The sequence below is a fragment of the Malania oleifera genome, chromosome 10, assembly GCF_029873635.1.
Source record: "Malania oleifera isolate guangnan ecotype guangnan chromosome 10, ASM2987363v1, whole genome shotgun sequence".
Lineage (NCBI taxonomy): Eukaryota > Viridiplantae > Streptophyta > Magnoliopsida > Santalales > Ximeniaceae > Malania > Malania oleifera.
The window spans coordinates 18,278,257-18,305,681 of NC_080426.1; the positions used below are offsets into that span (position 1 = coordinate 18,278,257).

At 36.6% G+C, this 27,425-nt stretch overlaps 2 protein-coding genes across 3 annotated transcripts in view; one reads left to right on the forward strand and one right to left on the reverse strand.

Moving 5' to 3' along the window:
- LOC131166533 (uncharacterized) lies at window positions 1-4,842 on the forward strand. The gene is made up of 9 exons (XM_058125126.1): window positions 1-420; window positions 563-749; window positions 852-985; window positions 1,098-1,210; window positions 2,461-2,707; window positions 2,939-3,094; window positions 3,246-3,325; window positions 3,620-3,669; window positions 3,788-4,842. Exons 1-9 carry the CDS (start codon window positions 1-3, stop codon window positions 3,919-3,921), a joined length of 1,521 nt encoding a protein of 506 aa, XP_057981109.1. The 3' UTR covers window positions 3,922-4,842.
- The window catches only part of LOC131165803 (SEC12-like protein 1), a 27,939-nt gene continuing 4,804 nt past the window's right edge, over window positions 4,291-27,425 (reverse strand). Inside the window, exons 3-10 of one of the 2 annotated variants that reach the window (XM_058123895.1) lie at window positions 18,469-18,601; window positions 18,254-18,345; window positions 17,402-17,498; window positions 17,234-17,306; window positions 16,966-17,086; window positions 16,202-16,321; window positions 4,967-5,037; window positions 4,291-4,840 (exon numbers count right to left, since the gene is read on the reverse strand). In XM_058123895.1, the coding sequence (XP_057979878.1) occupies window positions 4,638-4,840; window positions 4,967-5,037; window positions 16,202-16,321; window positions 16,966-17,086; window positions 17,234-17,306; window positions 17,402-17,498; window positions 18,254-18,345; window positions 18,469-18,601 (910 nt within the window). In that variant the 3' untranslated portion in view covers window positions 4,291-4,637. The remainder of the gene's footprint in view (window positions 4,841-4,966; window positions 5,038-16,201; window positions 16,322-16,965; window positions 17,087-17,233; window positions 17,307-17,401; window positions 17,499-18,253; window positions 18,346-18,468; window positions 18,602-27,425) is intronic. The other variant, XM_058123896.1, reaches the window with a different exon arrangement.

The window sequence follows — 27,425 nt, forward strand, 5'->3', positions numbered from 1 at the left end:
ATGGGTTTTATTAGATCACCTCCTACAGTCTCAACTCTATATTTCTTATGGTTATTTTCTCTCCTTCTGGGCTTCTTTGTACTTTTTTCTTCAGCATCATTTGAGGCAATCCCCAGACTTCGTCCCTTTAAAAAGTATAATTTTAAAAGCCCTGATAGCGTTAAATTGTCACGGACATTGAGTGACTTCAGCACATTTTTTTACAATCAAACCCTAGATCACTTCAACTATCGTCCAGAAAGCTATGTTACCTTTCAACAGAAATACGTTATAAATAGTAAATACTGGGGTGGTGCTGATGCAGCTGCACCAATCTTTGTCCTTTTGGGTGATGAGGGTCCCATAGAGGACGATATCGAAGGGATCGGGTTTCTCCCAGAAAATGCAGCCAGTTTCCGTGCTTTACTGATTTACATAGAGGTAAATAACTCTTAATTAAGTGCTTGGGGCGTATAGAATATTATCACTTGAATTATATATAATGAGGATACTTTGATGGGCTAACTTGATTAACCGATCCATGTGTGGCCATGAATATATATATATATATACATGCAAGCAGCATCGGTTCTATGGGAAATCAGTACCATATGGATCAAAGAGAGAAGCAATGAGAAACGCCTCAATCCGCGGGTACTTCAACTCCGCTCAAGCGTTGGCTGATTATGCGGAGGTGATTAGGCACTTAAAGCAACAGCTATCGGCTGATAGCTCCCCAGTGATTGTCATTGGAGCTTCTTACGGCGGAAGTATGACATAACTACATTTGTAAACCCCTAGACAACACAATTGAGGAAGGCTAACAATGCATTTAAATTAATGTTAAATTATTGTTGCGAGTTTATGTGTAGTGTTAGCAGCATGGTTTCGACTGAAGTACCCTCACATGGCGCTTGGAGCACTAGCCTCATCAGCCCCAATTCTTTATTTTGACAATATTACTCCAGAGGACGGGTATTCTTCTGTTGTCACCCGGGATTTCAAGGTCAGTTGACAAGATTAATTCGGTATAAGTTCAATCCAAATGAAATTCATTGTGGTAAGAAAAATAATACATGCCTTTTAGCTAGCTTAATTACAATGGTTAATTTATACAGGAAGCAAGTGAAAGCTGCTACAATACCATAAGAAAATCGTGGTCCCAAATTGATAAATTCGCAGCGACACCCAATGGACTCTCCAGGCTCAGCAAAAAATTCAAAACTTGCAAGTAATTAAATCACACACACACACCTTTTTGTTCCTACTTGATTAAATATTGATCATCATTGTTTGTCTCGTTCTTACCATACAAGGACAACTGTTTTTTTAACTCTTGCCTTTCTAAGTAATAATTTTCATGTGCCAATCATTCCCATTAAAAGGCATGAAGTCTATTAATTTGTTTGCTTGCTTCTTTTTCTTATTCATTTTTTTTGTTTTTTTCAAATTACACGAAACCGAAACTATTTTCATTTGCCACCTAGCTAAGTTTCATTTTTCAATATTAATGAAGGGTTAGGAGTATGTCTTGAATACCAACTACAACTATGGGCTCCTCTCTAGGCTAAAGTGACTAATACCCAACTACAAGGCAAGCATGGGCTCAAGGGCAAGGACATTCCCTCGTACTTTTTGCTGGGCAAGAAGAGGGGCAAGGGGTCCAGGTAGCAACCCTTGAGCATGTTTATTTATCCCATTGTAAAATGTCCAAATTAAACCATATCCACCTGGCTAGAAATCGATACCGTCACTGCAGCATCACCAAAGTGCTACAGGCACTCTCCTGCAAGCAGTTCGACTTACATCTAACTCGAACTCCCTGAACTTAGAAGAGAAGTTAGCTCATCCACCAGCCTACTGCATCGCTGGTACATTCCCTTGTACTTCACTTATGCATAAGAACACAAATTTTATAGTATAGCATTAGTCCTCTGCCCTAAATTAATTTGGTAATTGGAGGTTGATCTTGAAGCATCTTTCAACAGTTCTGAGTTATTGACTCGATCCAATATCCAGTTTGACTATTCTCTTGTCTCCACGAATAGCGTTGTCTACCAGAATATCTAAAACACAAGTTCATAGAGGCTGTGAAGACAGAAATGGGTACACAGCCCCTCCATCTAAAGGAAGACGAGTGTCAACCATCACCTTAGGACTTACCATGAAAATCATGCATGTAACCTCTATATATCTAGTAGCTAAGTTGCAAGATTAAGTAACTATTCTCTCTTAGCTAAGAAATCCAGCTCTTATGATCACAAGCAATTATATGCAAAAAGAGTGAAATTCTCCGTCACTCAGCCCACAAACGCATCTAAATCAAACTACATAAATATTGGTGTTTTGTTTTGTTTTTTTCTGTTTTTTCTTTCTTTTTTTGTTTATTTGGTTTAATGTTTAAGTCTGATGTGAATGTGAAATTGTTTATTTGATTTAGTATTTAATTTTGATGTGAATTTATTGCTTGTATTGTTATAGGCGACTCAAGAATACTGAAGAGCTTAATGAGCATTTAAGGAACGCATATTCAGCTGCTGCACAATATGACGAACCCCCAGAGTTCCCTGTGACAAAGATGTGCAAAGCCATTGATGGAGCAGCGTCGAATGGAATCGACATTCTGGGGCAGATATTTGCAGGAATGGTTGCTTTCGACGGGAACAAGTCATGCTATGATCTTGAACCATACTTCTCTTCAGAAACCATAAATGGCTGGGATTGGCAAGTAATAATGCATGTGCATTTTATTTAATTTGTAGAGATTTTAGTATTTACATTATGGCTTAATTAAATATTTCAATTCAGAAAAAATATATGTATAAAATATCACTTTTTATGAGCCCATGCCAGAAACAATTAATCAGTAGAATTGAGTGTACTGAATTATTAATCAAAATAATGAGAATATGTACATATATTAAAGAACATTGATGCGTACCTTGCAATGGGTGTTTAGACATGCAGTGATATAACCATACGGATGGGCAGAGGGAACAATACACTGTTTGGGGCAGCAGATCCATTTGACCTGAACAAATACTTGAAGTACTGCAAGAACAAATATGGAGTCACCCCTCGCCCACTGTGGATCACTACTTACTATGGTGGCCATGTAAGTATAGTTAACTCTCTCTCTCTCTCTCTCTCTCTCTCTCTCTCTAATAGATATTCTAATGACTAAGATTATCTTTTTTTCTTTTCTTTTCTTTTCTTTTCTTTTTTCTTTTCGGCTTTTTTGGGGGGTGGGGTGTATGAAACTGCAGCATATAAAACTGATACTGAAGAAGTTTGGGAGCAACATCATATTCTCCAATGGCCTTCGAGACCCTTACAGCAGTGGCGGGTATTTATATATACAGCTTACAAAAATCTAATTGATGTCTTTCTACCAATACATGTTACCATTTCATTGTGGGGTTGTAGTTCAGCTAGGTGTGTAATGATCATCCCAAATGTTGAAAAGCTGGGTAAAGAACAAAAAGGCATTGCAGCTGGCTAGCTAGACAGCTACAATGAAAACCCAATCCCAAAAAACACTAGTGGATGTACTTACTCCATGTAGGATCAACTGTTTTTGGGTATGTGCGTATGATCTGATGGTCATTTTGCTTCCTAATATAATTACTCCAAATTGTAGGGTGTTGGAAGACATATCAGATAGTGTCGTAGCAGTGTATACAGTTGAAGGTAACAATTTAATTACAGCATGCTGAGATATATATACACATGTGCATGCGCCCACACACACAACACAATATATGACTAATATGAGAGATATAATGTGTGCAACATCATATGCATGCAGGATCTCATTGCTTGGATGTATCGGCAGCACAAAAGAATGACCCCAATTGGTTAGTCCTACAGCGCTCCAAAGAGGTCCAGATTATCAAGGGATGGATTCTTAAGTATTATGAAGATCTGCATCAAACTTCTTAACTCTTAGCTAAACCCACCCATCATGCATATGCATAAATATGTGGACAATATATGATGGGGAACCTTATGTCTTATTCGGCCCTATGTCAATGGTCATATATAGATATATATCGTAAGTAGGGACACTTGAGCATGATATAAGATGTGTCCATGTCAAATACCAACATTCTGGAGCACTTCACAAATATACCACGACGATTAGCGTTAAGTTTGTTTTTGCATACACTCATTTGCTCTAGGTCTAGGTACATATATGTTTCCATCTCCAAATGATTATATGGATCGTTCTTAAAGGTTCAAATAGACAACATGCATTCGTAGACTAGTGCGTCAGACACAAAAGTCCTACTATTTCTATCTGCCAAAACATGTCCAAGTAGATTTCTAATATTTTTACTTCTAAAAACAAAACCCAAAAATAAACTCTTGATCAGTTCTGCTCTGTGATTGTAAATAATTTAGTTTTAAATAAAATCAACAATTAACTGAAGCTAAGAAGTTTACTAAAATTACATTAGGTAAAACTGAAACAAGGCCAGACAGCACCAGCAGCATTTGTTTTCTCGATATTTTCCTCAGAAAATAATCCTAGTTGTGCTGAAAGACTCGGAACAGCCGGACAAAAATCTAAAAACTTGAAGAAAGAGGATCTTCATGGGTTGTCCTCAATCCTACCACTTGCAACAGGCTTCACTGGACTTGATCTAAACAACTCCTTACATGTCCAGTGGTCCAAATGGTCCCCACATATTTTGATCATCAGACTGCGGATCTCCTAAAATAGCTTCAATATTTGGTCTTGCAGGTTGAGTTTTCCTAAGAGGGAAGTTCCAAAATGAATCGGAGTTCTCAAAGAATATGTAGAACACAACAGTTGATGCCAAAAAGAGTCCCAAAAGCAGCAAGTAGATCTGCCATTCTGCAAATGAAATGAAACACATAACCCCTCAATACAACCTCAACCCAGCACCAGTGTCTAAAGAAAAAAACAAGAAACAATGATCCTGTCTTGCAGAGAGAGAGAGAGAGAGAGAGAGAGAGAGACCTTTCCAATCTGCTGGAACATTTAGCTTAGTCACCACAGTTCCCCATAAACTAGAAGCCGTGAGCACAACCCTGCAGAAATGCACCACACTCAGTAATGTTGCAGTTGCAACAATCGGGAGTATAAACAGTTGTTCAAAATCATAGACATTGTACCAGATTCTAGAGCTTAATTCAAAAAGCCACATTCTGAATTGAAGGTGCTTGAGCACAATTGAAGGTCAACCCAGGTTCCAAACTAAGAAATTGTCTGGTATCATTGTCAAAAGTTTTGCAATCCAAAACCAGAAGGTGAAACCAAACTAAGAGCCATAAACCTCTTAAAACAAAAAACAAATAGGGTGAACTACACCAAGTATCCCCAAAGTATTGATTGAGTTTCATACTTAGTCCCCACACTTCATTTTGCTCAAACAGTCCCAAACTACAGGAAATTCCACCATTAACTTGCATTAGGGGTTTTGGATGGAACTCCATGTTGATAGCCACATTGCCCAATTGTCGAGTGACTTGCACAAACAGTCTCCAAATTATTGACCAGATGTCATACTCATACTCAAACTTTAATTGTCTCTCCAACAAACTCAAACTACTAGAATTGTTGCAATGTTGTCCTACTCTTGACTAGATTTGGGGATTTGGAACAAAACTCCAGGTTGGAAGCCACCACATGCAATGTCATCTCAAACTACTAGTTTGCATTTTCATCATTGAATTCCAGGTTCCTCCAAATGTAATCTTTCAAAATTATAAGTCTGCTTCTTTCAGGATTTCAATTCTGGCTTCTAGAAGAATGCTTGCTCCTTCGGAATTATGCTAAATTTTTGTTCCTTCAAAATTAAGATTCTTGTTCCAGGTTGACAGTGTAAGCAGCCTTACCCCTGCTTTTATGTAGAGAGGTTGTTTCCTTGGACTCGACCCCATGAACAACCGGTCACAAAGGCATCAACCTAGCAAACCACAAATTGGTACGAACATTTCAAAGCATGGTATATTTCATTTCAGGACACTAAACCTAACAACCTTTAATTTTATATTTTTCACATAAATTTTTTTTATTTGTTAAAAGTGGGCAATCATGGCATAGTAATTCTATTTTAGGTTATTAATCCATTTCAAAAAAGAAACTTCTAGAATTAGAAGTTCCTCAACATCCAGGTATAAAACCTTGACCACATATTTGTTAAAATGGAGATTTACTCCTTTTTTCTATATCTTCTTTATAACTTGAGTACACATATATATAAATACAGAGAAAAGCTATTCTAGGCTATACACTAATTTTATTTGCTGAAATCATGATTGATCCTGGAAATATGGGATTTTACATTAAATAGGTTCCTATAATTTTCCTAATCTAACAGCTCACGCCAACACGCCCCCTCAAGTTGGTGCATAGACATCTCTTATGCCCAACTTGTCGAGTGAGTTATAAAAGTTCCTTGTGGATACTGCCTTCGTGAGCATATCCGCCAACTGGTCTTCTGATTTGACAAATGGAAACTGAATAATTTTTTCTTCAAGGTTCTGTTTGATAAAATGTCGATCCAACTCAACATGCTTGGTGCGATCATGCTGGGCAGGATTATAGGCGATGTCAACTGCGGCTTTGTTATCACAAAACAACTTCGTTTCAGAGCTAGGAGCAAAGCCAATCTCAGCTAGCAACCTTCTAAGCCAGAGAAGTTCACAAAGACCCTTAGCAATTCCTCGAAATTCAGCTTCAGCGCTGGATAATGCTACTACTTTTTGCTTCTTGCTTCTCCAAGTAACAAGATTGCCTCCTACAAATGTGAAGTAGCCCGATGTAGATTTCCTATCCAAAATATTTCCTGCCCAGTCAGCGTCTGTGTAGCCTTCAACATCCAAATGATTATCTTTTGAGAACATAAGCCCTTTTCCAGGAGAGGACTTTAAATAACGAATGATCCGAATTACTGCATCCATATGGTTTTCACTAGGACAGTGCATGAACTGACTCAATACGCTTACAGCGTAAGCAATATCTAGACAGGTATGAGATAAATACATGAGCTTCCCAACTAACCGTTGGTACCTCTCTTTGTTCACTAGCACCTAATCTGAATATTCTCCAAGTTTATGATTCTAAACAATTGGAGTATCAGCTGGCTTATACTCCAGTAATCCTACTTCTAACAATAAGTCTAGTACATATTTTCTTTGAGAGAGAAATATGCCTTGTCTTGACCTAGCTACTTCAATCCCCAGAAAATACTTGAGTCCTCCCAAATTCTTCATTTCAAATTCGGTTGACAATTTCTCTTGGAGTCTTGAAATCTCTTCTGCATCATCCCTGGATTAAATCATGTCGTCTACATAGACTATTTGAGCTGTCACTTTTCCTAATCGATGTATTAGGAAGAGGGTATGATCCGAATTGCTTTGTTGAAAGCCATATTTTCTCATAGCCGAACTCAACCGACCAAACAATGCCCAAGGTGATTGTTTCAATCCATACAATGCCCACTGTAACTTACACGCAACCTTTGCCTCCAAATAAGAAGTATATCATAGTGGAATGTCCATGTACACCTCCTCTTCAAGATTGCCATGAAGGCGTTTTTCATGCCAAGCCAGTGCAATGGCCAATCTAAATTTTCTACAAGAGATAACAAAACTCTAAGAGTATTTACTTTGGCTACAGCTGAGAAAGTTTCTTGATAATCTATGTCATATGTCTGTGTATATCCCTTTGCCACCAATCTCGCCTTGAATCGATCGACAGACCCATCCGCTTTGTATTTAATGGAGAAAATCCACTTGCACCCCACTGTCTTCTTTCCTTCAGGTAATTTGACTAATGCCCATGTTTTATTTTTCAGCTGAGCCTCCAGTTCTTCCTTTATAGCTTGAGCCCATTTTGGATCTGATAAAGCTTCCTCAACACTACTGGGAATATGACACGAGGAAAGTATATGCGCAAATCCCTTAAAGAGGTTTGGATAATCTTTGAGTAGACACAAAGTTGGCTATCGACTACTTAGCTCGTCTTTCTTCTACGTCCGGAGAGTATCGAGTTGGTGGCTTACCACGATTGTGTCTAAAATGTAAAACATAACCCATAGATGTATCCATGGCATTAGTATGCAAAGGTGTGGTAGAAGAGCTTACCTCAGGAATATTCTCAAAAGAAGAAGGGTCGTCAGGTACTGAGGGGGATTTATCTTCAGATTCCTCATTTTTTGATGATACAGGTTCAGCTCTCGGAGACATATCAACTCCTACAACTTCTGGAGACATAAAAACTCCTAAAGAGGCCTGAACATCCGGTTCTATTGATAGATTGATTTCAACACCCATCCCTTCACAACCCATCCAATTCTGCTATTCATCTCTAAGCTCACCCTGAAGAGTGGAATTGGATGCTAGTGATGAAAAGGTGTCGGACTCTAGAAAAGTAAATCCATGGTGATGTAGGTACGTTTGGCGATGGGATCGTAGCACCGATACCCTTTTTTATGTAAGACATACCCCAAGAATAGGCACCGGACTGCACATGGATCCAACTTTGTGCGTTGATTCTTATAAAGGTGAACAAAAGCAGCATAGCCAAAAATTCGGGGAGGAATCATCAAAACAGTAGGTAATGAGACATGATTAGAAAGCACCTTTAATGGAGTCTGAAAATTTTAAGACTTTTGTAGGCATACAATTCAGTAAATGCATGGTCGTGACAACAGCATCACTCCAGTAGCAACTAGGCACATCTGCCCCGATCAATAAAAGCACGTGCAGTTTCTAAGATATGCTTATTTTTCCTTTCAACAATGCCATTTTGTTGTGGGGTCTAAGAACACGAGGTTTCATGGAGAAGACCATGACTACGGAAGTATGCCTAAAATTGCTGATTAATTTATTCACCTCCATTTTCAGAACGGAGGATTTGAATTTTAGCTGAAAATTGTCTCTGAACCATGATATGAAAGGATTGAAACACCAAATACTTCATCTTTGTGTTTCAATAAGTAAAGCCATGTCATTCGAGTGGAATCGTCGACAAAAATCACAAACCAATGATTAGTAGAAGCGTAGTTACTAGGGAAAGGCCCCATACATCGGAATGTATTAAAGCAAAAGGAATCGCACTTTTATTCATGCTCACGGGATAACAAACCCTATGACTCTTGGCTAAAATGCAAGTATCACATTTAAAGTTCGTGTGCGGTACATTGGAAAATAATTCTAGAAATAAGTATTTTAAATTACCAAATAATGGATGCCCCAAGCAATGGTGCCATAGCTAGATCTGCCTTTTCTTGTTAGTAACCGTACGGTGCATGTGGTTAGCTCTGCCTGGATTGAAGTCATCCACGTAGTATAATTCCCCCCCCCCCCCCCTTCTTAGTACCACACCCAATTATCTCCTTGGTGAGAATATCTTGAAGAAGACAAAAATTAGGAAATATTAATACCACACAATTGAGATCTACAGTAACTTGGCTTGCAAACATCAGCTTATTGGTTAGAGATGAAACAAGTAACGTATGTGATAATAAGAGAGAATGAGATAGAGTCACAGTTCCTACCCCTGTAACCGGGTAGGTGACCCCATTAGCATTAGCAATACACTGTTGGAGTTGTATGAGAGAAATCAATGGAATCAAATGTCATGGGGTCTGTAGCCCCAGAGTCGATAGTCCAATCAACATCATCACTGCGATTAGAACTAAGAAATGCTTGACTGTAGTTACTTGGATCATTGAGACACGTGGAAGCATGTGAAGATTCCACTAGGGGGTTGAGGGATGGCAGAGGTTCACCAGTGACCACGGCAGCTCTCCCTGTGTTGTCAAGAGCCTCACGTTTTTAGTGAGTACATTTCATACCATCAAATGGAGCCTTGGACTTGGAGAGTGGATTTGACAATCTACTGCTCGGATAAGGAACCTCTTTTTTTGGTGATGTATGATAGTGGCCTACCATGATTCCCTTGGATACCATAACCACTCCGGGAGTGGCATCTTCACCTAATTTCATTACAGCCTGCCTGATATCTTCTCGTCGGACATGAGCATAGGCTTGCTCAACTGTAGGAAATGGTTTTAATTGGAGCACGTCACTTCAAGTCTTATCCAGCTAGTCATCCAATCAATCAAGGAAGATATAAACTCAATCTTCCTATAGAATTGAATTGTATTTATGGATATCAACAGTGCATTCCATTGCGTTGGGACGACGAAAATCGATTTCTCGACACAAGCCTTGAAGATCATTGTATTCATGAGTCAAATGACACCGAAGATCATAAACTTGAGACGTATCAATCCCATCAAAATAAGTTGTAGTCGCAGAGTCCCAAACCTGTTTTGCAGTTGGGAAAAGAATGAAGTTAGTGATCAAGGAGGGGTCCATTGAATTGATCACCCATCCCTTGACAATGGAATTTTCAATTCGCCACCTCCTGAAAGATGGATCAATTTCATGAGGTTGGGGAGAGTCTCCATTGATATATCCTAGCTTGTCTTTGCCAGAGATATACATCTCGACAACCTGGCACCATAAGGCATAGTTAGAGCCATCTAAGTTAATGCCAATTGAAGTAGCTGAAAAAATCAACAGCCGATGGGTGCGGCGAGGTTTGGGCTCTGGTTAAGATTTTCGTCATCTTGGTCATCAAATCATTAATAAAGGATTCGATCTGAGGTTTGTGAAGTTCCATCACATCAGTGTGTTCTGCCATGGATTCCACGTGGTATGAAGGTGACGGAGTCGTCAGCAACTAATTCACGGCCATAGGGAAGAATGGTTTGGGGGTCAAAAAACCATCGTGGAAGGCCCAATCAGAATGTTCGGAGAGGCATAAAATCTAGAACCAGCATGAGCAGATCACCAAAGGGAGGTCACAACGGCAAGAAGATATCAATGTTGCAAAAGTTGACTCTGATCATCGAGGAATTATCGGCGCAGGTACTATGCCTCGTGTACAGCCAGCTCCGATCAAGGACAAATACCTGAATTGGCTTGAGTTGAAGCGACCCAAATCAGTCGCCTACTTTCATTTCGGCAACTAGTTGTGGTTCCTGGACCAGCAGATCGTCGAGACCAGTGCTTACATCGTCGCTAGGCGTGAGCGTGTCATCGGTGGTGTTGCCGGGTTGATGAGGGTCGCAATTCAAGAGGTTGGTGAGCTCATCCGTTGTTGGATTGATGATGGAAAAAAGAAATGATGAATACGAAGCTTCTGCCAGTGAAATCAGGTCCACTGCAGTTCGAGACAAGTCGTGGGCCGGAGCAGATCTAGAAGTGGTGTTTCTCGATCGCGATTCATCGTCGTCATCCTCCTCAAATTCTGATGATGACAGACGCGTCATCTTCCGTGTCGAATCAAAGATTTATCGCCACTTTGGGCGAGAAAAGCCCGTGCACATGGCCCTCAGTGGTGGAAAAATTTTCCCTCTATGGTCACTAGATAGTTGGAGTAAAGGTCCTACGACCTTGCTTTGATACCATGTTTAAATGGAGGTTTACTCCTTTTACCATATCTTCTTTATAACTTGAGTACACACATATATATAGATAGAGGGACGAGCTATTCTAGGCTATACACTAATTTTGTCTGCTGAAATCATGATTAATCCTAGAAATATGGGATTTTACATTAAATAGGTTCCTATAATTTCCCTAATCTAACAGCTCACGCTAACAATATTGTCAAGCTAGAAACAATATTAAGAAAGATATGCATGCAGTGCTGATTCTAGCTTAAAATGCATAGTTAGTGCTATCCAAGAAGTGAGTCAAGTGACCCGCTTAGCATATAGTATATTTGATGTACAAATCAACCCATCTACAGGTCATGAAATACAGAATTTCCTACTGTTAGAGGTCATTTGTCTTTTAGTATTATTATTAAGTTTGTTAGTATGTTAATTAATGAGAGTTAGTAAGGTTATTATTGTCATTAGAATGTATTTTATTTGTATTATAAATAGAAGGAGAGACCTATCTTCAAGTTAGGTCATTCATTTAATTAAGATCTCAAGATTCTCAACATGGTATCAAAGCGTGACCCAACTTAACCCTATCATACTCAGTCCTCGCTAGAAAACACCTTGTCGCTACCCTTCTCAATTCCACCTCCGCCCTTCATAATTTCACAAAAAAACCACATAGCCAAAAACAGAACCCTCTAAAGCCTAGCCCCACAAAACCCCATTGCCAGCAAGTGACCCACACACCACCACGCACCGGCCAACTTCCAGCAGTGCCGACTGTTAACGGAGATAATTCAGGCAATTAGGCTGCAAATAATGGGCCATAAATAATGCTAATTAGGCTGTAAATAATGCTGAAAATCTGGCAGCATTTAAGTGCTGAAAATCAGGCAACAACTATTTAAATCTCTTCTATATAATAAAAGCAAACCTGATGGAAAGGGCATTCAGATCAAAATTAACATGATATCACAGCTGGTTACCAGGAGGTCCTGGGTTCTAACCTAGTTGCCTGCATTTATTCTATGGTATTTAAAAATTTATTGTGTGTTTTATCTCTCCACATGCTGTCAGCTGAAATGGGATTTGGCCAAGTGGCCCTAACCCCAAATAGTCACATGGAAAATTGGGAGGAAGAGGAACGCTAATGCTTTGCTATTTAAGGCGCTTTTTGTTTCAGTGGCTAAGATTTATGATAACGGACAGGTTTGGCTATGATAGTTTACATTGTGAAATGTCACCTAGAACGTGGAACGTTCTGGTTTGTGGAATGGGAATGGATCACGGTACGGCATATGCTCTAAAGTGTGGAAGGGTATACTTCATTAGATAAATTGCTGAAAAAGTGTTATGACACTAGTATATTTTGGAGAGGATGTTGAAGTGTTTCTAAGGCTAGTAAGAGATTTTCTATTGTGGAATATATTAATAATGACAAGAATAGAATTAAAATGCGACGATTCCCCTTTTTTTTTACATAATAAAAAGTGATGTTGAGTGAAAAATATTGAATTAAAATTTTGGATGTGTTCCATAATGAAGTTGTACCACCTTTTAGAACGCTCGTACCAATACATGGTTCACTAGATTACTAGCAATTTCTGGTAACTATGTGTTTTCCCATGTTTTCATTGCCATATATAAAGGACAGGCTAATAATTTAAAGACAAAAAATCCCTTAATAAGAATAAGGCAATAAAAGAAAAAACCAATGAACACTACAATTCTCTTTTGCTTAATCACTGCTGGCCAGTGGGTGAGGGACAACTAGTCTTATACCATGTAAATGAACTAAGTCCTCTCTCTCAGCCAACCCTATCCCACTCTGTGTTGCATCAAACAAAGGCTAAGAGTGTTTAGCCTAGACTAGCCAAACCAAGCCACCAAAAGGAACACATCCTTAGTTTATTTTTGGTTAGCGGAATATCTATTCCTCGGAATAAAATGGTCATAGCATAGGCATTTGATAAATCATAAAAGAAAAAATCGTAAAGTAAATGACAATCCAAAGCATTTTATTAATCCAGAACTTGGAATAGATAAGGAACAATTACTCACCAAATTTCACCATAGGAATGTCTATTCATATCCTATTCCATGTTCAAAGGAACAACACAAGCCTTATTAGTCCACAACATAGAATGGACATTGTGATTAAGGGGGTCTTGCATTCAATTTGTGTGCAGGCATTGAATTGGGAATGACTCAAGGTGTCCTTTTGTGCCTTGGGTGAAATTGAGGTCAATTTGGATTGTAAGACATAGAATTAGGTTGCACTTTAAGCAAAAAAGAAATTGAGTTCCATTTTGTGATTAATGTGAATTTGAGTATCGATTTGGTTTACCAGGTGAAACCGGTGTTAGTTAGGGTTGTAGGCTTGTAGCACATGGAATTTGGTTGAAATTTCAAATTGAAGTGAAATTGAGTGTCAATTTGATTTATTGGGGTGAATTGGTGTCAATTGGGTTTGTTGGACCTGGAATTAGTTTGAAATTTTAAATCAAAGTTCAAATTGTGTGATTAAGGTGAAATTGAGGGTCAGTTTAGTTTATTGGGGTGAAATTTGAGTCAATTAGAGTTATTGGTCATGGAATTTGGTTGCAATATTCAAATTACTGAAATAGAATGAAATTGAGAACCAAATTGAATGAATAAGGTGAAATTGAATGTTAATTAGGCTTATTGGAACAAAATTAGGTTTCAATTTGGGCTATGGACATGGTGTTGGGTTGCAAATTTCAAAATAGGATGAGATTAATTGTCAATTTGTGTGCTTAGAATGACGTTTACTGTCAATATGAGCTATTAGGGCAAATTTGGGATTCAATTTGGGTTGAGGATCAAATACTTGAGAAAATTTGCATGTAAAGGGTGAAAATAAGAGTCGAATTTGGATTCCATTATTGAGTTCGTTAGGTTTGGGTTTGGGATTAGGGGCAAAATAGTGTTTAAACTTTAAATTGTTTGGTCAAAATGGACCATCTACCCCTATTTGGCTAATGCATTTGTGCAAAAGCATTAGGCAAAGATAGAGATGTCCATTTTGTCCAAAAACTAAAATAAAAGAGGGCGGGGGCTGTTAAAACTTGATATACATTGTTGGCCCACAACCTAACAGTTTAAGCTTTTAGGTAAAGTGGTAATCTAAACATGGCATCACAGCTATTTACCAGGAGGTCCTGGGTTCAAGTCTTGTTGCCTGCATTTACTATGTGGTGTTTAAAAAAACTATTGTGTTTTCCCTATCATGCGAGCTATTTATCGTGTGTTTATCCCTCCACGTTCTGTTGGGCTGCACATGTGGGGGAGTGTTAAAACTTGATATACATTATTGGCACAGAACCTAACAGCTTAAGCTTTTAGGTAAAGTGGTAATCTAACAGGGGCCACAAAAGACAAAACTATGGAGTGACCAAAAAAGAAATGGTAATCCTAGGAATTATATGGCACCATTTTGGACATCCCTGGACAGGAAAACAAAAAAGGTAAGCATGGGGATTTAAATAACCCAACATTGAGAACCTAGAACAGCAAAGTACAAAGGTAAGCCTTAGGGATTTATGTGACTCCAACAGTCCAACATGGACTTTCTTCTATAGAAAAGTAAAAATACAACTCCAGCGTGAACTTCCTTGAATAAAAAGCAAAAAAAGTTAAGTCGTGGGGATTTTTCGGTGAGACCAACTGGTGAGACAAAATTGATGTTTGGACAGAGTATGAAACCCAATCAAAGTTTGGGGACTATTGTTGCAATTTACCCAACTATAAAACTATTTGGTTACCTATTTTCAATTTTTTCTATTTCCTGGATCATGGAATAGTCCATTTTAATGGCTAAGTTAATTCAGCAAAATCATCTTAAATAACACTTTAGACAGTAGAAGTAACATTTTTCAGAAGGAAGATCATACAGAAAATTGAGGATGTAAATATGAGGCCAGCCGAAAATGATGGGAGAAAAAGAATCAACCAATAATCAGTAAGAGAGAAGCAATGGAAATAACCAAGGGCCAGTGAATAGCTACAGAGATGGACAAAAAAATAAATCAAATAGTAGATTATCTTAGAGATTGTCTTGAGATTAACAATTTAGAAGTGATCCGCAATACCTTTTTTTGCATAAAGTGTGAATCACTTTTTGAGGTTTTGAAAATTTTCAGAGACCTGCTGAAACAGTTCTCTTTCGGGGAACACATAGAATACAACCAAACTACCAAACTCTTCTGTGTGTAGTTTTAACACTGAAGCAACAATATCTGAAAACAACATCAAGGAATTCCAAACAGCGCCTAAGGTTTAAAGAGTCTGATAAAGCACAAACCTACATTAAGTTTTGTGATTTACAACCTAGCTCAAGTTATATTGCTGGATTGGATTAGTCAGGCTGTTTAGGTAAACTAAATAATTATTTTCTTTACATAGTTCATGTAATTTATACATCACATATCCATTACAGCATCCTTACTTAAATATAACTCCAAATTATCAGCTAGAACTTAGAAATAACGTATCAATGGTAGCTAAAAATTGAAAATGAACTTGCAATGAACAACTTATGTCATGTTTATAGTAGTACTCTGTACTCCTGAATAAACCAAGAAAAATTTAAAACCAACAAATTTTAAGAATTAAAAGCTCCAACCTTGAGTGCATTGATTATAAACTTAAATGATATAAAAATAATAAAAAATTTAAATGATATAACAAAATGATTTCTCTACATCTTTTTAACTAAGTTAATGAATCAACAAAGCAATATCATCTAGTTGGATGAGGTATACCTTTCACTAGGACAAAACTCCAGAGAAGCAATGCATGTACCCGCGTGAAGTCTCTTACTCCAGTGGCAGATTGCCATTTTCTTAACCTCAACAACGCAGATGTCACCATCTTTGCTTCCCCTATGCAATGTAATTGAATAAAAACAACATATTAAACAACATAAAGTTACATATGAAGGTCCATCTATACCATATGAATCTACCAAGTTATAGAGGAAAAAAGGCAATTTTTTTACAAAAAGATATCACCAAAGGTACATATCTCCAATTTTCATTGTTTATTGACCACTCAGCATCATAAATGAACAACCACTTGTGTAAGAAGTCTAAAATAAACACATTGGATACAAGATACGAGCATTTATAAATTGCTGTGAAATTTGGCCATAAATTCAGGAGGAGGATAGGAGGTGGTGTAATGAAAACTTTTGTGCATGCTTCTTCTCCTACCACAAAATTGATGAAAACTTTGATATGATTGTTGGTAAGGTTAATTGCCTATGAATAGGGACACCAATGGAATGGACAAGACAAAAAACTTTCTTTGCCCAGCTTAAATTGGGACAAGAGTGGTATGCTCAAAATCAGGACAGGGGCAAAATTAGGATTACAATAGCCAACCTGCATCAGTGGGAAGGGGCTTTGGTCAGCCTCTCCCAATTATACAGGAACAAGCTTGGGCTATTTTCCTTTTGATTTGTGTGTTTAACCGTAAAGCTACATGGTCTATAGCAAAAGCCTAAAGGGCTAGTTTGAGTCCTTACAGAGCAAGATATTTCCCATCCGTGCTGACTGACAAGATGGAAGCACGCTTTCGAAGTAGTCTTTTATGCCCGATTTTATTCCAGGTGCTCATGTCCCAAACTGCAGTAACTGCTTTATCACCTGTTTAATTGAGAAAACTGTGGAAAATTAACATGAGCCACTACAACTGCAATAATAAACGGTGCATCTTGTCACTTTTTCCCTTTTTGTTTAGAATGACAAGCCAAAAGGCTCATTTTCATCACTTCAAGCCACAGACAAATATACCTTTCTGAACAGTACAAAATAAGAACGGCTTTGTCCCGTCCTTAGAAAATCGACACAAGTCAATCTTTTCATCCTGCAGACAAGAAATGGAATACACAATATCAAAATAAAACCCAAAAAGAAGAACAAATATCAAGCATCAAAATTCTTAAATTGATTAAATTATACCGAGGAACGAGTCAAAGATGTCAAAAAACCCTCATTTGTCTTCCAAATCCTTGCTGAACCATCAGTAGATGTTGAAGCTAAGAACTCTGAGTCGAGGCTGGAGTATGACGAAAATAGAAGTCCAAACATTTAAGTATTTTGTAAAATTGTTTTAAAAATCAAATTGTTCTATGATTATAATTTTTTACATAATCCAGAAGAAAGAAACTGTTCCATTTACGGTTCACATTTCTATGGAAGGCCTGCAGAGGGATTGGTTCGCTCTGCTGCATTGAGTTGGTTTTTAATTTAGTTATGATTTTTGTAACTAGTTTCTGTTGATGTAATACGAGGATTTTTTATTCTCCTGTTTCTTCTTTTTCTTTTCTTTTCTCTTTTCCTTTTTCTGATGTACATTCTTCTCTCTTCTAATAATTTCTTTGCTTATTTAAAAAAAAAAAGTTCCATTTTCACTGAAGTCTTACATTTATGATTAAGATATCAAATTTCTTTCATAGAAGACCAAGAAATTTATTATGCTAATCTTTCAATCAAGAAAAATCAATTTTCTTCACATATGATGAAGATATCAAACTGCTCTCATGTGCAAAGCAAAAAATGCATGGTGGACTCTAAAGAGGCCAGATTCCCAATAGACACACTAAATGTTGTTTCCCAAGAGACACATTCCTTCATTAAAACATTTATGCCCAATTCTCAAAAAACAGGGAAGGATGTCTACTTATAATAACATGATCAAACAAAATACTCAATTAAGCATATGCATTATCTCAATTGCAAATTCCAGTGCGTATCAACTAACTATCAAATGCTGATAGAAAATGATGCACAACAAATAAGCTCTCTTCCTACCTAAAATCCATGTCTTGGAAGGACTTGTGTGCTCTTGGTTCATCTAAAATGATGGACAAGTTTGGCCATTCAAAGATTCTGAGATGCCCATCCTACATAAGGTAATTAAACATAAGTTCAAAAATAAAAGTTCAATACATAAATTTTTATATGATTCATTACCAACAGGAAGGCAATGATTCTTCAACAGATATAGGTCAATGATCAATGCTTACCACCCCACCAGTGGCGAATCTAGACCCATCAGGACTAAAAGCTAGGCATTTCTGCCGACCAACATTCTGAAGAATCAATGCTTCTTTGGGCAACAGCTCTAAATTTGCTTCCCGATCATACAATTCGAACAATCTGCACGTTGCAAGGAAACACCTCATTGTCTAGAACCTGTCATAGGAATAGAAGGCACACTAAAGATATAACTTAAACTACTTGCTAGCTAGAATAGGCCCAAACATAACTCCATAAAATTCAAATTTCAGACAAGGTGACTGCACATGCAGTTTTTATGTGTATATATAGGACAAAAGGAATAAAAAAACCAAAAACAAAGAGTAAATAAACAACAGAAACAAAAGTGGAATTCACAATATGAGAGAAAATATCTAGAACACCACGAGGTTGCTAGGAAATGTCTAAGTGAGGATACATCATTAACACCAATTGTTGCCTGGTCTTCATTTAAACCCACAACAGCAATCAGTATGATATCTTGTGTAGAAATTCATAAGAATTTTTTCCTGGATTCAATGCATCAGACAATGCAAACATCCTTCTATTCCCGAAATTCACATGTTTCAACAATGTTACAGGATGGCCCTATCCCTATATCTTACAAGTTACAAGCGTATGCTTGCAAGTTGCAACTAGATGATGAGTCATATAAACTAACTTCTCATCTGAACAGAGATTTTCTAGTACACATAATAGCAAAATCAGCAACTGCATCATTGTTTGGTGTCAATGTCCAACCGCACAAATTCTTTATGTTATTTCCCAGATTTATCCTCTCTTTATCCCTAACACCAAATTTGTTGTAGGTAATGGGAATTGATTTTAATTCAGGAAGATAACTTGGGCAGGTGATGCGCTTTGCTCTTCTTTTCCTTGTTTGTATAGACTTTTCTCATTGCATAGTGGAAATATCTCCCTTCCTTTCTATTTCTAAGAAGTATCTTGGGATTTTCATTTTCCTAGGTCTCTTAATGATAGAGGTGACACTTGACAGAGCTCACTTCTTTGTTATGTTTGTTCCAAGAAAGTTCCTTCCATCAGGAGAGACTATCGGGAGCAATTAACCACAAAAAGAGCAAATATTCCAGCTTCCAAAGATTCTTTACCCTGCCCACAAAAATGCACAGCTGTCCACATTACAAGCTAGCAATCATATTTTTTTCAAGGACAAAGGACAATTCATAAGACGTCAAAGGGAAGATTAAAACTTCGCTGGGTTCCAAACTTCAAAATGGATCCCACAAAGAGGAACACAAAGGCAGTGAAATGCTGACTTAACTAAGGAAACTGCAAAGTTTCTCAATCTCCAAACTGTTTCTCCAAGATAGGAAGAAGTACAAAAGGGAAGACAAGGCATTCTCCTAAGAAAACAAACATTTAAAATCAATCAAACGCTTAAAAAATTATCCACAGTATGGCACTCACAGTTGCAGTTAGGACTTAAAATCAGATATTAATTTCAAACAGATAGAGGTCCACAGGATGAATTAGCAAAAGAGTAGATGCTAACTTAAAAAAAAAAAAAATCCTAATTTTATGAATTCAAAAACCGCTTCATCTCAAACAGGAATCACTCAAACACACTTAAAAAGGAACTAAAATTTTTTCCACAATAGCCATGCAGACCAACCTCAATCAAACTCTATAGATTCAGCCTACAACCAAGATGAGGCTGGGAAGTTTTAAAGTAATTGCTTTACCTAAAAGATCAAGAGATTTTAGGTTGAGGGACAACAATTTATATCAATCCTCAACACTACGTTGCATGTGCATCCCAATATCACATGAACTAGAATGCTTTTCACAATAGCCATGCCAAAAAACCTCAAATCAAATTTCTATAGCTTCAACCCTACCTCCAAGATAACAATGAAAAGTGTAAAATAACCATTCTTCATAAAAGACTAAGCTTTTAGATTGCAGGCCAACAACATATATTAAGCCACAACACTCACCCACAAGCACAGCCTGATTGCGCATGAAGAGAAATATTTGAGGAATAACACACAGTAAAAGAAATAAGTCAATTTGCAAGCAAGAATAGATCACAGTACTTCCTGGTAATTGTTACCATGTTAAACAATTCACCTAAATTCTAGGGGACATTTGGTACCACTGTCAAAAATTACAAAAATAAAAGCTACAAATGAAAACTAAAAGCCAAAATCAAAAACTAAAAATCAGAAACCAAAAATTTGTTTGGCTAATATTTGTATAGCAAAAACAAATTAAAATTTTAATTACAAAATGCTCAATTTCTTCTTTAAATCAAATAATATTCTTTAAAAATGATTTAAAAAATATAAGTGCAAAAACAATAAAAATTAAAATTTCTATAATAAAAATAAAAATTATTACAATTATTTTACTTAATTGTTATATTTTAAAAAATCACATTACAATAACAATCTTATTGTGCATGAAATTGAAAAATAGTACACATATTTTGTAATTGGCTTTTATTTTTTTTAAAAAAAATTATGGATATTTTAATTTCAATTGTATTTAAATTTATATGATCATTTAATTTTAATTAAAAAGTGTATAAAATGAATGATTTAATCCATAAAAACTATTTTTAAATATTAAAATTTTCTAGTATAAGTTGTAAAAACAATAGAAAACCAGAAAACCATGAAATCTGATTTTCAGTTTTTTTTTTTGCAAACAGCTAAAAAACGAAAATAGAAACAAAAAAACTGGCAACATAAACAAATGCGTTTTTATAATTTGTTTCTTCACTGTGCAGAAATGAAAACAAAAAACAAAAAAAAATAGCAATAATAACAAACAAGCCCTTAAATTTTTACATGGCAGGCCAACACTTCCACAGAAAGCAGCAAGCCTAGAATCCTGTTCTTCCCGATAACTGATACGATGTTAAAGAACCGATTTGCCTAAAAGCTTAAGCTCTTAAATTGAGCCAAAAAATTTATGTCAAGCCTTAACAGAAAGTGGGAACTTTTTGAAACTCAGTTTTTGAGCCCAGCAGAATAATAATATCTTAGTAAGAACTTATCCAGTAAAATGCCAAGATCCCACTTTATCTTATTTAGGTTCAAGTCATGGAAACAGCCTCCCCAAATGCGGAGGTAAGCATAGATACATCATGCCCATCACAAACATTGATATGGGGCATGAGAGCCTTGTGCTTATGTTAACATATTTATAGTACAAGCTCAAAATTTTGATGACATCTTTACCAATATGAAGCCCCAACCCCAAAATAAATAAATAAACAATGATCCAACAAAATCGTAACATGTAGGTTCCAGACTAATCAGAAAAACTCACTCAATAAAGGCAACCTGGCCTACCAGAGATATGAAATGAAAAGTCACCAGTTCAACTTTGAAAAATACCAATTGATATCAAGATTAAATGAACTTCCTAAAAAAATCCTTAGAAACCCCATCAAATAACATCTTTCATAAATCAATTTCACTCGAATAACCCCAAAATTAATTCTGGGCTGGGGCCTCAGTGGAACAATACTGTGAAGATCCCTCATTTCTCTAGACACCTCCATAATCTTAAGTATTTTTCACTATTTTTCAAGCATCATTGAGGTTAGTTCTTTCAAAGAACCATAAATCATCAGCAACAAGCAAAGCAATATATAAGGATTTTTTTTTCTCAAACCTTCATCACATGCAGCTCATTTGTGGGCCTATTGATTCCCACATAAGTTAGAGATTGCTACAGCATGAATAAGATAAAGAGAAAATATTGTCTCCTTTATCTCTAGTCCATCTGGGTTTAACAAGAGCCTCAAGAAGAACTTCAATGAGAACTGAGTTAATGCTAGGAAGATGCAGTAAATTAACCTGCAATACAGAGAATCCCAATTCAATCATGGCTCCTTATACCCCTTTTAAATCCAAATTTATAAGACTCGTCACAAACAAGAAGAAAAGTGAGGACCCTAAATATAAGTAATGAGAAGCATGGGCTACTTCGACAAGATTTTGACCAAATCTCTAACACCGCCGATAAGAACAAAATTTGTGCCAGGGAAATATAGTTAAACTCCAGGGCTGTACAATCCAATTCAAATGGCATACAACCTGTAATTTAGGGGCAAAAGGCAACTTTTACCCCTTCCAATTAACACTTTCAAAGACATAAAAAAACTCATCAATAACTAAAAACATGTAGAGCTACAACACCCTTACTTCAACAATGGCTAGTTCCCTTAATCCAACAGCTGTCCCATATGAGGATTCGTCTTCGCTTGGTTAGTTTTTCAGTAATGTAGAACCACCCCCAGAATATTAATATTCTTCAAACATTCCATCTGGCCCATACAATTTAAAAACTCTACAGCAGGGAAACCATTTCTTTAACTTCCTTAGTATGTCCTCTTTATTGAAGTCTATCATTTGCTAACTTCAATCAGTCAATTGCAATTTGTAATGTTCCATCTAGTGTCAAAAAAGACCAGAAACAGGTAGGAAGATTTTTCATTTCATAAAATGTCCACATTAACCTCTCTAAGAAACATATCTAAAGCATGGACTCTTGAACTTGCATAGTACCCAATTGTTAACTAGCCACTTCTTGACAATTCCAAATGATCCATGTCACAGTCCTCATCAAGAGTACTCCAACAATGGCAGTATCGTACTTCATGGGTTTCCGTCCCTTACACTCCCTTCATATATTTTAAATAATTTGGCAAGTTGCACAAGAACACATCAAGAAGCATTCACCAGAAGGTCCATGAAGGAACGATAAAATGTAGCCTGAAGGAAAACCAGTACTCCATATTTTTGTTGGTTGTTGAAATATGAACTGCCTTGAACTGCCCAGTTATTAGATGGAAAACCACCTAATATACTGGTGTAGATCTTGTGGACACAGATACACTAGGTTCATGGGGTTGGTAGGTAGCTGGTAAGGGCTACCTACTTAAGACATCAGGAGCAGACAAATCAGATTATAAGCTTAAATATATGACCCATAGAAAAATCAAATTAAAAGGATGTTGCCTTCAGCTATCAGAAGACAACTGAGCTTAGTCATCAGATTAAGAAACAGAAATGAGAACAAGAGCCACTGGCAAAGAAAGCATGATTGTAGAAAGCTCATAATATTTGCTAATAATATAAGCATCTTGACAGCACATTCATGTATGCACACAAGCACATGCTTGCACAAACAAAATTGGGATTGACTTTTTTGTGTGTGCAAGGTGGGGGTAAATCCGAAGGAATGATAATGTAGTGTCCAATAATCACAAATATTGTCACTGGCTGATTACATGCAAAATTATAAGCCTTTTGGGTCAAAACATAAAGACTAAAATTTTGCTTTTTCCGTTTGTCATTTTCAGTTTGAATCCCTCTGCAGCAAGAAGAGATAAGAGAGAGAGAGAGAGAGAGAGAGAGAGAGAGAGAGGAAGGGGAGGGAGACAACTACAGCCAAGTGTAATAATTACCCAAGCGGACACCGTGATGAGGACAGCACCGGCAGCAGTTCTCCATGGAAAAAAGGGCCAATAAGCATTGAGCATCATTTAGGATTTTTTAGTAGATGTTAACTTTAATATTATTTTTATTTTCAGTAACTTATTTCACAAAATATTAATTGTTAAATTTATGGAAAGTAGATTTTAGTGTTTTATTATTTATATAGGGTTGTTATCACTTCAGAACTCAGTTTTGGAAGGAGAAATTGAGAATTTGAGAGTTATGATCTTTGCCCTTTGTATGTTGGATGTGTGAACGTCCTGCATCACAATTATTATGACCATTTAACTCCCTCGCCCTAAATCCCCCCCTTTACATCTGTATATGATTGTCAAAGGAAATGCAGATAATCAAAGGTTCGCAACGGTTAATCATTTGACTGCCTTACAAAGCATCCACTGATTTGGTGATTATGATTGGGAGAAGAGAGACATAAATCCGTTGAGGGAGGAATTCAAGCAAATTAAAAACAACAGTCTATGGATTGGGATTGCTATTGAATCCACATTCAAAGCATGAACTTGCGTTCATAGGCAATGGATTGTGTGACCAAGGTATCCAGTATATGCATAGCATGGTTTAAAACCTAGATGGTTGGTTAGACTAGTTAAACCTGTTGGTATTACTGTATTAATGTTAGATGTTTAAAATGAAAAAACTATTTGTTTAATAAATATTATATAACAGTTGTCGGTTTTATTTTAATAAGTACACATCAAATTTATTATACTAGTTTTAATGTTTTTAAAATATTAACTATTATTTTAACGATTTCTTATTTATAATGCTGAAAGTTATACTGAATTTTACCTATATAAACTGTGATCCAGCTTCATTTCAATATACATTTTTCTTCTTCGAAATAACTATCTTTTACTCTTTCTTGAGATTTATGTTCTGTTGGTTAACTAAATGATACTGCATCCCCTATAACTCTGGTGTTTGTGAATGCACACAAAACCAATCTAACTGAGTAATCCTGGAAGGTCGTGCGCGCAATAACTATATGCACCGAGAAATGTTTTCCGTAAACGCGAAATCAGATTTAAAGACAGTGGTCCTTCCACGCCTTGGCTTCAGATAAGTATTTGTGTTTTTATTTAATTTTAATTTTATTAATAAATATTTTTCCTTCTATTATGTTTCCAACAAAACCTTAGGTCAAACCAGTGATCTACCAGGTGATATATAGACATACACACACTTTACAACACACGCATGTACCTATTAGTTAATTAGAATTAAAAATAACTAATAGCAACATCTAGGATAATTTCAGTGCAATTTTCCCCATTATTTTAAAAATATTGTTGAAACGTATAATAATAACTGTTGTTGTTGTTGTCCTCGTCGTTAATTTGTTATTAGAAATCATACAAATATTAAATAATAGAGAGAAAAATATTTGATTCAATTAAAAACTAATGTAAGGATAAGCAAATTTTTTAACAGTTTGATTAATTTGTATGCGTATATGCTTAATATAAATATATACATGTACATATAAAGTATGTTGTCTATATGTACTTTGTCAAACAGCACTTCCAATCACCTGAAGGGAAGCACTGGCAGCACCCTTGCTCTTTCTATCCCAGCTTTGGGGTTCAAATCTTTTAGGTGACATTCCTCCATTCCCCAATTTTTTGTTAAAGGGTACTGGTACCCCAAGTCTGCCGACTTGGGCCAAGTCACCCAGCTTTGGCGGAATTAACCTTGGTTTGTTTGAAAACAGTTTGTGATTATATCAAGACCAGTCAGCTGGCCTGTTCCAGTTTGACCTGGTCCAATCAACAAGCTGATCCGAGTTTTAAAAACATGATGAATACTGATGAGATATCGAAGGAAAGGCGATAGTTGACAAGGAGTACATATATTGGAAAATCAAGATGAGAAATGATTCTAATGAAGGGACTAGTACATCTGCACATGCATTCGAATTCTGGGGGAATCATCAATTATCCAGCCCATAGAACATAGTCCATGTAGCTGCTACACAATTGTTGTCCGCCAAGCAAGCAAAGTCATGTTTTTTTCTCTCTCTTTTCTTTTTTTTATTTTGTTTTTTTTTTTTTACTCAAAGCATATTAATCACATCCCTGAATAAACAAAAGGCCCCATTAATCAAAGAGGGTGGTCAGCGCAAAACAACAAATGATTCCAATGTTGTATTTTTGAAACCTACGAAGAGATAGTATCCTCCTCCATCTAAGACAGTGCACATTGCATGGAAGGGTCTATATCCAATAAAATTTTATATATATATATATATATATATATATATATATATATATATATATACACACACAAGTGTGTAGTGGAACAAAAATGTTTGTAAGGCACTAAGCTCATGCCTTGTATTAAGTTTTACCGTTTTTTCAGTTTTTATTTTCTGTTATATTAGTTTGTATTTCGGGTCAGTAAATTACCGTTTTGTCCCTAGGTATTTGTATATATTTTTACTGTTCTATTCACTGTTGTAATGTCATGAAAATTGTATTTTTCATTTCTTGATATGGTATTAGAGCATAATCGTGGTGGGAGCCTACGCGCGTTTTGAAATCGCCGGAGCTACTGTTTGTGTTTGAAGAATCATTCAGACGACAAAATTTGATTCTCCTTCTTCGATTCTCTTTGTTCTTGACTTTCCCCTTTTCTCTTTTTGATCATGACGGAAAATTCTCTTGTTCATGAAACTCTCTCTGCAAGTTCCGCTGCAAATGTCGAATCTGATCCACGCAGTCCCTATTTTCTCACCAATGCTGATCATCCTGGAGTTCTATTGGTAAGCGAGAAACTAAGCAACAACAACTATCATTCATGGTCTCGATCAATGTTTCTATCTCTGAAAGCACGTAATAAGCTTGGCTTCATTGATGGATCACTTTCTGTTCCAGCCAAGGATGATCCTCTATTTTCTTCTTGGAGCAAAGGTGACACTATCGTATTGTCTTGGCCTCTCAATTCTTTGTCTTCAAAAATTGCTCAAAGTGTTATATAAGTTGATTCCTCCAGAGCAATGTGGCTTGAGCTGAAAGAATGATTCTCACAAGGCAATGGACCTCGGATTTTTGAGTTACAAACTGCTATTTCTGCCCTGCGCCAAAATCAAAGTGATGTGAGCACTTATTTTACAGATTAAAGAGCATTATGGGATGAACTTCTAAACTATCAGCCTTTGCCTATTTGTTATTGTCGTGGATGCACAAGCAATCTATCTACTGTTCTTGCTCAATATCATCATCAGTCTTATCTTATGAGGTTTTTTATGGGGCTTAATGATTTTTTTGATAATGTGAGAGGTCAGATCTTGATGATGGATCCTTTGCCTTCAATTAATACGGCTTTTTCCCTCGTTATACAAGAAGAGAGACAACGAGGCATTAGTCATGGCAATGCTTCTATTTCTGTTGAATCAGTTGCCTTAGCAACAAAATCTGAGACTTCTTTTAAGAATTTTAAAGGAAATGCTT

Bases quoted from the DNA above. Each gene is read 5' to 3' on its own strand.
- LOC131166533 (XM_058125126.1), top strand. From the start codon at position 1: ATGGGTTTTATTAGATCACCTCCTACAGTCTCAACTCTATATTTCTTA. The intron at 1,211-2,460 runs GTAATTAAATCA...GTATTGTTATAG, and splicing joins AAAAAATTCAAAACTTGCAA to GCGACTCAAGAATACTGAAG. The intron at 3,326-3,619 runs GTATTTATATAT...TCCAAATTGTAG, and splicing joins GACCCTTACAGCAGTGGCGG to GGTGTTGGAAGACATATCAG.